Source organism: Podarcis erhardii (genome assembly GCF_964252035.2).
Source record: "Podarcis erhardii genome assembly, chromosome: 11".
In the NCBI taxonomy this organism is placed as follows: Eukaryota; Metazoa; Chordata; class Lepidosauria; order Squamata; family Lacertidae; genus Podarcis; species Podarcis erhardii.
The window spans coordinates 25,684,065-25,695,444 of record NC_138501.1 but is presented as its reverse complement, the minus strand read 5'-3'; the positions used below and the strand labels follow the sequence as shown (position 1 = coordinate 25,695,444).

Here is an 11,380-nt window from a genome sequence, read left to right as displayed (position 1 = left end):
AACAGCCGCGGAGAGGCGGGAGGAGCCCCGATCCCTCGCCTCTGCCCCCCCCCCGCGACAAACCCAGGCAGCCGCCCTTCTTTCCCCCCTTACCCTACCCCACCCCCCTTCCCCACCCCGACCCCCACCCCTCCTCCTCTCCCGGCCTCTTCTCCGGCAGCCCACCATCACCACCAGGCACCCCCCTCTTTTTTTTCCTCCGTGGGCCCGAGATATGGCAATGGTAGTTAGCAGCTGGCGAGATGCGCAAGAGGACGTGGCCGGGGGCGGCCCCACCGGAGCAGCTCAGCCGGGCCGGGACCCGCAGCAAGGGGCCTCGGCGGCCCCCCACACGCCGCAGACGCCCAGCCAGCCGGGCGCGCCGTCCACGCCGGGCGACAAGGGGCAGCAGCAGCAGGGATCCGGCCAGAGCCAGCAGCAGCAGCAGCACATCGAGTGCGTGGTTTGCGGCGACAAGTCCAGCGGCAAGCACTATGGGCAGTTCACCTGCGAGGGCTGCAAAAGTTTCTTCAAGCGAAGCGTCCGCAGGAACTTAACGTACACTTGCCGGGCCAACCGGAACTGTCCCATCGACCAGCACCACCGCAACCAGTGCCAGTACTGCCGCCTCAAGAAGTGCCTCAAAGTGGGCATGAGGCGGGAAGGTGAATATTATTTCTTCCCTATTCGGATCCGGATTGTGTGTGTGTGTGTCCAGGGCAGCTTGGGAGGAGGAGGAGGGAGAGAAGGCTGGTACCCCCTCCCTCTCCTCCGAGCATCCCCCTCCCCTCCCCACCAGACAAACAGACACACTTTCGCAACCACTACACTTGCTTCCTTTAGAGATGCGTAATGTTGCTATTACTCTTACTCCACCACCGATTCAATGGTGTCTATTCCTGGGTTGGGGGCTCTCTCCTTTCTTGGCTCGGAGCTGGTGGGGGCAGGCAGAGAGAGGGAGAGAGAGACCCTTCCTCTCTTCATTATTTCGCCCCATTAGAAAGATGGGGGGAGCGAGGAAAGAGAAAGCACAACAGTTCACGTTAGATCCTTCCCCCACCACAACCCTAGCCTCAAAGCTGAAAGAGACGTGTGTTGTGTGTAAGTTTGTTTGTTTGTTTTAAAATCATAATAATATATATATTTTTTAAAAAAACTGGAGGGCCAGTGATGTTTAAATTGCGCTGTTTGTGTGGCTGCTTCCTTGCACCTTCGCTCTCTGCTAGGCGATCCCACCTCGCCAAATCCGGCCTTGTTTGGGCTCCCTCGTGCTTTCAAAGCAAGTTTGTGAACGATCACTGCTTTTACAGTTCTGTCATTTCCCACCCCGTATGCATGCTGCTTGTTTTATTTCTCCATCAGACGCCATCGTCGCTTTATACTGCATCCCAATAATACTGGTTCTTATTAGTCTTATTATTTTTAAGCATAGCTTGCCTTTGGAATGTGGTACTTATTTGAAAAGGAATACCTCCAGTGTTATGATGGTACTTTCTGTGTGTTTGTGTGTGTGTGTTAATTCCGAGAGAGAGATCTATATTTATATGAATGAAAGGAATAGTTATTATATGTATTTGTATGTGTGTGGGGGTGTACGTGTGTGCTTGTGTATATATTAGTAAGGAGCGATTTACTGCGGCGGTGTTTTTGGTCTCCACACACATACTTGTATAGATATATACACACACACACTATTTAGCTGTTTGATGCTGAAAATTCAGCCTCGTGACCCTATTTAAAGAGGTCCTTAGGAGTCAAATGAGCCAAACACTTTCGGCAATGGAAATGGCTTGAAAATAATAGAAAAAATAAAAAATAAAGCACATCTCTCCCGTGTGCCACAAGGAAAGAATGGAAATCCTTTTAAAACGGGCCACTGATGACTTCATTTAGGAGTTTCGGAGAGCTGTTGTCAGGATAGGGGTCTCGGGAAAAATGTATATATCGAGAGAGAGAGGGAGCACAGGGATATATATGTATAGCAGCTAACAGCCCTCTCACAGTCTTTGAACTGTGTTTGCATTTAATTGAAACACAGAACTGCCAGGTTTGGAAGTATAATTTGCAGAGGGAGGAGGGAGGAAAGGGGGATTCTGACAGCTCGATGGGAATATTAGATTTTTTTCCCCCCATCAAAAGTATGATTAACAACAGGAAACCCTGAAGAAAATAACTCTTCCTGTGAAACAGAAAATATTAATTTTCGGCGCCTAAGAAATAACTCTCAGTTGTCCTCTCTTTGCTCTAAGTTACCTTTGTTTACATGCCAGGAGTGTGAATTGCTGACCCAGATTAAGCAGACCCGGACACACATACGCGCACACACACAAACTTTGCTCAGCTTCGGAAACTCCAAGCATGCTCGCGTTTGGGGCTGGGGTGGTTAATGAATTCCGTGAGTTTGTGTGCCCGGCGCGTCTCTTTTTGCACAGTTGCAAACGTGTGTTTTCACTGGCCAGATCGTGGGCATATATTTCCCACCCTCCTTTAATTTTCATTTTCATGCATCTGGAACCACGCAGAGAATAATTCGCCCTTCTCCTCACACTCATGTTTGGCTTCCGTAAATCGAAATCTTCATTTTGACCTCTTTTTTAATAACAATAACAGCAGTCAAACCTTTCCTCTCCCCCCCCCCCCGTCCTCCTCCAACCACGGAGAAAGAACTCTGCTGCAAAGAGGAGAGAAGCTTCCTCAGCTGAACCTGGGAACTGTTTAGGGAGACGGCGCGGGGGTAGCTCTCCCACCCCTCACCTCACCTCACCCCACCCCACCCCACCCCCACTCCAAGCACTTTTGCAAGCCTATTTGCTGAGTGGGACTCCGGAATGGCAAATAAAGCGGGTAGCCTGCGCGGGATGGCCTTTCCGGATTCCCAATCCTCGGAGCGCTAAATCGGCCGAGAGGTGACCAAGGATGGCTACCTGGCTATCAGGCAAGGCTAGGAGGGAGCAACTTGGAGGTGGGCCCTGACTTTGGAGAGTTCTTTCGGGGACTGCCTCATCATCATCATCACCACTATTTTCATCATTCCTCTTATTATCACTATTACTACACAGAGAGAATGGCAGTCTTGTAAGGCAGTATACATGTCTCCATTTGCACAACAATGCAAGCTGAGGTGGGTGGGGGGAACAGGCTTGCATTGTGCGTGTTTGCCACCCTCCCGGCCGGATTTGTGTGTGTCTGTGTGAGAGAAGGAGCCGACGCCTGTGTGTGTGTCTGTGCGCCTGTGTACGCGCTGTGTGCGCGCGTTGCTGTGGGAAGAAGGCTCCGCTTTGTTGCGCGGCGGCGGCGGCGGCGGCTAGCGGGCTGGGTTTCGCCAAGGCTGCTGGATGCACATTTCCTCTCCTTTTCTCTCTCTCTCCCTCTTTTCGTCAGCGGTTCAGCGAGGAAGGATGCCTCCGAGCCAGCCGAACCCGGGCCAGTACGCGCTGACCAACGGCGACCCGCTGAACGGCCACTGCTACCTGTCGGGCTACATCTCGCTGCTTCTGCGCGCCGAGCCTTACCCGACGTCCCGCTACGGCAGCCAGTGCATGCAGCCCAACAACATCATGGGCATCGAGAACATCTGCGAGCTGGCGGCGCGGCTGCTCTTCAGCGCCGTCGAGTGGGCCCGCAACATCCCCTTCTTCCCGGACCTGCAGATCACCGACCAGGTGGCCCTGCTGCGCCTCACCTGGAGCGAGCTCTTCGTCCTCAACGCGGCCCAGTGCTCCATGCCCCTGCACGTGGCGCCCCTCTTGGCCGCCGCAGGCCTCCACGCCTCGCCCATGTCCGCAGACCGAGTGGTGGCCTTCATGGACCACATCCGCATCTTCCAGGAGCAAGTGGAGAAGCTCAAGGCCCTGCACGTCGACTCGGCCGAGTACAGCTGCCTCAAAGCCATCGTCCTCTTCACGTCAGGTCAGTGGAGTGGCGGGAGGGAACGGGGGTGTTGGGGGGGGGTGAGCAGCAACACCAGGGGAGCGTGGCTACGCAAGCCCAGGCACCTTCCTCTCCTGGTTTGGGGATAGTCCCCCGGGATAGTCTGGAGCAATGAAAGGCGCGCAGGGCCTGCTGAGGCCAAACCTGCCAGCCTACTGCAGAAGGTTTGTGCAGTAGACGCACCAGAGCCTCATCCAAATTCACTTTGTGTTGGGAAAACGAATCCCTGCCTTCCCCGCAGCCCGGTTGCAGCTTCCTCCTGCGCTCTCAGTCTTCTTAAGCATTCGTGGGATTGTTCCCCTTAGGCAGGCGGGTGGCTTTGGCAGCTTCCGGTAGGCCTTGGGTGAAATCGACTAACTCGAAGGTGTAGCGTTGTGTTCATTGTAGAAGGTGGTATTCGGCCTCAGGTGGGGGAGAGGGGGGTGCGGTAGGAGCATAAATTCCCCACACCCTTTCCTCGTGCGTTTGTGTGTTTATTTGTTTGTGGAAGGGAGGAGAGAGTGGTTAGGCCTTGCTGAAAGGGCTTCTCGCCAGATCTTGTTCCAATAAGGCAGGCAGGAGCACAAATAAATCATAAATAATACTGCTTTATTGCTGCCTGATCCCCCCACCCCCACCCTTATCGGAAGCCATTCATATTTGCACTTGCTGTGGTTAGTGACGCTCGTAAAACTGGATTCTAGCGCCAGAAAAGGACTTACTTCCCTCCTTCAAAATAAAGGAAATAAGACCCAGCCTGAGGCTTTAGAGTACCAACCTGCAGATGCATTTCCTCCCTCCCTTCTTCTTTTTTTTTAAACAATGCAAAACCACGCAAACACTGGGAAATGTAACAGATTGCCTGCAAAAATATCAAATTAAGGGTAGGCGGGGGTAACGTGCATGTTAGCAATTTTGCTTATGATAGATGGTTCAAATTAACTTTGCAGGAGAGTGCATTAACGTCGCCTTTGAAGTGCTCCGGTTGGAGCCTATAAGAATACAAGACATCCTTTATTATTGTAACCTGTGGGAGAGACATATATACACATCAACCTGCAAGGAATAAGGAACAAAGACAAGGGGGAACTTGGCGGAGCCGTTTGGGACGGGGGGGGCGTTGTGTTTGCGAGGGTGGAGGGGTGCGGCGCTGGTCTGTTCACCGAGCACTTTTTGCAAAACTTTTCTCATGTGTATATGTATATATATATATATACACATATATGTGTGTGTGTGTGTGTGTATCCTTCAGAATCTTATACCATTAAATCCGCCACCCACCGCTAACCCCGTTTAAAAGTGGCCCGAAAAGATATACAAAGCTTTTTGGAAAACAAAGCTGTTTCCGAGGGTCTGGCTGGAGGGGAGAAACCCATCAATATTTGTTGCCTTTCATGCATGAGAAATAGTATTTACATTGTAGTCAAATGACTCTTAAATTTGCACAATATTGTAATGTAGCAAATGTAGTATTAATATCGATTTGAACATCGGATAATTTATTTAGACAGGGGGATCTCATTGGTATGCGTGGTGCTGGTAGACATGGACTGTGACTGCCCCCCCTTGTTCTTCTGGCTGCAAATGCAGGCCAGAGCGAGGGTGGAAAAAGGCCGGGCTCTTTTTTCGCAGAGAATCAAGTACAGGTCTTAAAACAAGTGGGGGAGATTTACTGAACAGCCGCAGAGACGTTAGGGTGCGTTTTATCTTCAGGAGCCTTGCCTGACGGAAACGTGTTTTTCAGAACTGACAAAAAGAGACCCTGGTGGCATTTTTCAGGGTGATTTAACTGGAGGGTCCTCCCGCAGCCCCTCGTGCTTTTTTGTTAACTCGTTTATTCATTGGGGGGGCGGTTAGATCTAAACTGGGCGGGAATAGCCCGGCCATTTGGAAAATGCAGCTTTTAGGCCGCAGCGTTAAAGAAAGAGGGCGGCCTGCTTTATTGACTTCACCGCCAAAAGCCCTTGCCTAAAAGGTTTGACCCCCCCCCCTCCGCCCTCTCGAAAGGCGCTTTCTTCCTCTTTTCTCAAATCCAGGATGGCTTAGAATACTGCTAGCTGCATCTGCTATATTTATGTGTGTCCATATATTTTGATGGTACACAATGCAACATTATTTTTTTAATCGAGGCAGTGCAAATTGGCGACATCCCAATATAAGCTGAAATAATAATAATAGCATTTTCTAGCACTCGGATGGGGTGGAAGCCCCCATGGCGGAGACACAGAATTCCCACTCTAGTTATGTTCTGTCTTTCTCCTCCTCCACCACCTCCTCCTCCTCCTCCTCCTCCTCTCTCAAACGCCGCCACTTCTACCCCCTACACCCATTTCCACTTGGGCCTGATCTTGTTTTGATTGCTAGCCAGAAGGTAATTGATGGCCCAGCTTTCGCCAAGTCCTCCAACTTTTTAAGGAAACTTTGATGGATGGAAAAGACATTTTTAGCCACCTGGTCCCAGGGGCTTTAACTCAACAACCTGATCCCAAACGTAAAATGCTTCCAGATCACTGGTGTTTAAGATCAGCAGGGGTCACTGGCTTGGAAGTTATTCTAGTTTCTTGCTTGCCTCTTCTTCTTCTTCCTCTACCACCTCCTGCCCATTTGGGTTCCGGATATTATTTTCCATCCACAAAAGTTTGGAGCCTGTCCCAGGAAGGAGCATTGTGTTGAAAGTAGCGCTGGTTGATTTGTTGTTTTCCCACACAGAGAGATATGCAAACTCCATTAAAGAATTGCCTTTCTAATTCTGACACCGCCCCGCACTTCGATATATAAAATCTCCCACGGAGGGGCCAGGTTAGATAAGATCAGCTCAATAAATCTATCTCCTGCGCCATAAGAACTTTGATTTCTCGTTATATGCGAGCTGATTACGTCTATATTTTCTGAGCACTAAACTCTCCTGGATGCGTTACATGAAATACATTCCCTGTACTACAAAGGCCCAGGTTGGCGTGTGCTGAACAGTAATGATTATTTATTTACATCATTTCTTCGCCATAGACTGGAGGAAGAAATATTGAGAAATAATGACTGCAGGAAGAAATATGATCATCTTAAAAAGTGGGACACGCACAATTTCCACCCAAACCCACCCTTCTCCCGTCCCCGCCCGCCCACTTCATCCTTGCTGAGATGTAATTCACAGAAGGTGAATATGCATCGCTTTCCCTTCTTTGGTCTATTTCATCTTAACTCAATCAGCTAATCGATCAGATAGCATAGATTGTTTAATTAATTTTCAGATCCTCTTGCTTCGCTGTGGAGATTGAAAGCATCCCCTGATCCTAGCGCTATTTGTTTGAAATGTAGAGGGGGGGGAGATGGTGTTTCGAGTAAGGGGGTGCGGAATAAAATCCAAGCGTGCCTCTCATATATACCTGAGGGGACCTTTCTTTCTTTTTTATAATATAAAATGAGAGACAGGCTGAAGAAGCTAGCTGATAGAAGATGCACTGGAAATACGACAGGAGAATCTCCGTTCTATCTGGTCTGTGCCTTTTCTCAAAGATCCGGTGGTGGTCTTTGCGCCGGAGGTGAAAGACGGGATAAATATTTCACCCCCTCCCTAAGGAATGGGACCTCCCAGATAAATGTGAGGAAGAGGCAGTCAGGCCCTGAAGTCCTGCCGTGTTTAAAAGTTGGGTAGAAACCTTTCGCCTGAGTGGACGAGTAGCAATACAAGGCAAATAGCAAAGGAGAAGTTAGCTGGTGATCTCTAGCAATCCCCGTCGGAGGAGGCCAGGGACTCTCTCGGCTATGGACCACGAAGAAGGGCAGGCCTCCGCTGTTGGGCGCGTGTGGGTTGCAAGCTGGCTCCCTCCTCGCCCACCCGTTAGATGTTGCAAATGATCACTGCATTTAAGGCAAAAGTAGAAATTAGCACAACAGTCAGGCGTAGGTAATTGCAGATCTAAGCGCTCCTTAGGCCGTGGCTGGGGTCATGGGGGTCTTTTCCTCAGAAGAGCCAGAATTACAGCTTGGTTGCTCTCTGTTTTCGCTGGAGGCCAGAGGCATGGAGATGAAGGTGTTTGACATGCTTTTTTTACAAGCCACTTTTGGAAACTAGGGAGAGGGTTACCCCACCCCGCAAGTTCAACAACAACAACAACAACAACGAAGTCCACTTGCCACAGTTTCCCCTTTTTAATGGATTGCTATGAGGAATAAATCTGGAGCGCCTTTGCAGGGTCATCCTTATTTTACATGGGCAATTTCGTGAATTCCTTGTGGGGGCCATTACTCTGCGATTAATTCTTATATAGATTTCTATATTAGCAGAGGCCGCCTTTGATCTGCGCTAAACCGTCCTGCTAGCTGACGGCCGCCTTGTGATCCGGGTGTTTTGAAATATTTATTATTAATATAAGAAAAACAGGCCGGGGGTGGGAGGAGGAGGAGGCGGCCTGCGTATGCTTGAGCTCAAAGAACCCACCGCCTCGGTGGGGGGGGGACTTCCTCTCTCCCTCCCCCAAAATACTATGTGGTGTCTGTGTGTGCGTTTAGGCAGGGGAGAGGGGGTCTGAATAGTCCTTAACACTTTCTGCTAGGACTTCTATGACAGAAGGAGAAATATCTGGCGAGGGAGTTGGGTGTCCTTCCTCTTACTGCGCCTTTTGCTGGCTGAGCCAGATGCCCGGGATCTCGGGGTCCTGAGCGCCAGAGCTGGGCCTCCTGCCTTGCTCTCTGGCGAGCTTGATCGAGCCTTAGCAGCAGCGGCAGCAGCTCCAGCGACGCAGCCGGCGCAGCAGCTTTGTGCGTGCGAGCGAGGGCGAGAGCAGCTGCAGACAGACTGCTTAGCGCGCAGGCTTGGGGTGCGGGAGGGGGGCAGTTTGGCGGGGCTGGAAGAGGCAGCCCGGACCGAGCCGTCTTCCCGGCGATGATTATATAGCTTACAGAGATGTGACCAATTTTCAATTACTCGATCCGGGAGATCCCCAGACAAAGCAGGGCCTCCCCTTCTCCCTCTCTCTCTCCCCCCCCCCCACGATCGGAAATGGAAGCGCGGCCGCCTTTCGTGCGAGCGACTCCAAATCCTCGCCTGGCTTTCTCGCACGCGCGCGCCTGGCCCGGTTTCTTGCACCCCGAAGCCCTTTTCCTTTAGCTGAGGACGAGGCTGCGTGTGCTTGTCTTGGGCGGGGTGGGGGTGGGGAGGTTGGAGGGAGGGGAGAGAAAGAGAAAGTACTTGGGAGAAACGGAATCCCTCCCGGCTAGCTGTATCTGTGTGTCTGTCTGTCTTGGGAGATGGTATATGTCAATGGGATGTAACAATAGGATTCAGCAGCCGAGGCCTCCGTCCTTTCCTGGCTGATGTGGGGGGGGGGGGCAGGTTGCTGGCTGGCTGGCTGGCTGGCTGGGGAAAGATGGCTCCGGCTCCCCTCCCGGCTGCCTTTCCGCGTCTTCCATTATTTATTTGCAAGGTGGAGGAAGCTGCACAAAGAGAGGGGGGCGGAGGGGGCGTCCGGGGTCGCGGAGACCGGGTTGCTGCTGCTCCTGCTGCCTGGTTATTGCTGTTGCTGCTGCGCTTTGGGGGGGGGGAGATTTGTGGGCCTTGGTACCTCCCTGGCTAACGGTGTCTCTTCTTCTTCTTCTTCTCCTCCTCCTCCTCCTCCTCCTCCTTGTCCCCCCCCCCCGGCGCTGCGTGGCAGATGCCTGTGGCCTCTCGGACGCGGCGCACATCGAGAGCCTGCAAGAGAAGTCTCAGTGCGCCCTGGAGGAATACGTGCGGAGCCAGTACCCCAACCAGCCCAGCCGCTTCGGCAAACTGCTCCTCCGGCTGCCTTCGCTGCGCACCGTCTCGTCGTCGGTCATCGAGCAGCTCTTCTTCGTCCGCTTGGTAGGTAAAACCCCCATCGAGACGCTCATTCGAGACATGCTGCTCTCCGGCAGCAGCTTCAACTGGCCTTACATGTCCATCCAGTGTTCATAGAGCACCTCCTGGGCTCCCCCGCTTAGAGACCCTGAGAGGAGGAGGAGGAGGAGGAGGAGGAGGAGGAGGAAGGCCTCCAGCCCAGCCAGAGACCGGCCCAGACAACCACCACCTTGGGGGCGCACGCAGCCGGGTGGGGGGATCCGGGGAGAGAGAGAAGCAGAAAGAAAGGGGGGAGGAGGACAGAGAGAGAGAGAGATAGGAGCAGACCCCTCAGACACTGCACGAAAGACTCGCTTAGGATCAGACCCCGGCTGAGAGAGGCGGTGATGATGATGATGATGATGAAGGCGAAATGGACACCTCGTATTTTGTGGAACAAACAATTGACACTGAGATGGGAAACTTTAAACAAAAACCATTTTAAAAAAAGGACCGAAGAGATTAAAACAAAAACTCCCCCCTAAAAAAAGAAGACTAGAACGGATTTCCCTGGATTTATGATGGATGGACTGAGGTGGATCTATCGTCTGTACAGCAAAACAAAACACACAGTTTAAGAGACAGAACAAACAAACAAAAACCTGGAGCCGAATTGAACTGGTGGACGGGGTGAGGGAAAGAGGGAGGGGGACCCAAAGGCGAAACACTTTCCACGAACATTGTTCTTCATTTTGTAAGATATTAGTCTTTATTTTCACTTTTTTTGTAAAATTTAAAACATCGTATGCGCATAAAGGAGGCGAGAGGGGAGGGGGAAAAAACACCACAAGAAACAAACAAGAATTAGGGGAGGGGAAAAAATAACATTTTCCAAATAATTATTAAAAAAACAACAAGGAATTGTTCTGTGTGTATGTATCTATATCTGTTTTGTATTTCTTTCTGGTTCCAAACCAGGCTTCCTGTGATTCTATACTAATAATTTTTTATATAACCCTTTGCTTCTTATATTGAGTGCGATATATGTTGTCGAAGCTGTTCTTCAAGAATTAAAATTGAAGTGAGAATTTAAACAAAAATAAAAGAATTTAGAAAAAATAATAATTACAAAGGCAACCCAAGCGCAACATCCAACACAGATTCCCACGCCAATCCATGAGTTCTTGTTCCTTGAAGCAGACCTAAAGTTTGGGTTTGCGGGTGGTGGGTTTCTTTCCCGCCCCCCAAGGCTTTGTGCCTTATATAAGAGGTCCAAGGTGTGGGGTCTTTGTTCAAAAACAAATAAATACAGTGGTCATGCTGCTGGTAAGGTGCACACACCTCTCAGTATTCCCAAGCTGCCTGGTTTTAATGCGATTCTGGTGACTGATGCTGACGAAATGGAGGTGGGGGGACAGTTAAGAGGAATTCCCTTAGGCTGCAACCCTACGTTCATTTAACTGGGAGGGAGTCCCATTAAACTTCTGCGTGAGCCTACTGGCCTTCTATGAGAATAATCCGGAATAGAAAACAGGGCCAGCCCTACCACTAGATAGAGAAAGGAGGGTGACTCAGGCAGCTGATTCTGAGGTGCCTTGAAAGGACCTCAGTGAATAGTTGCTGTTGTTTTTAATTTATTAGTATTATATTTTTGCTCCCAGCGAGAGGCGTTTGTGCTAGTTGGCTTTTTGTTTTTCT

General features: G+C 50.8%; 1 protein-coding gene across 2 annotated transcripts; it reads left to right on the top strand.

Moving 5' to 3' along the window:
• Positions 1-214: 214 nt before the first annotated feature.
• Positions 215-10,341, top strand: NR2F1 (nuclear receptor subfamily 2 group F member 1; the record flags this gene model as incomplete). 2 transcript variants are annotated; one of them, XM_081880541.1, is made up of 3 exons in its annotated part: positions 215-644; positions 3,361-3,888; positions 9,540-10,341. In XM_081880541.1, the coding sequence occupies 3 exons, from the start codon at positions 215-217 to the stop codon at positions 9,818-9,820; spliced, it is 1,239 nt and encodes a 412-aa protein (XP_081736667.1). In that variant the 3' UTR covers positions 9,821-10,341. The 2 variants fall into 2 exon arrangements, with proteins under 2 accessions (XP_081736667.1, XP_081736668.1); XM_081880542.1 differs by lacking the exon at positions 215-644 and adding an exon at positions 974-2,941.
• Between the last annotated feature and the right edge of the window lie 1,039 nt (positions 10,342-11,380).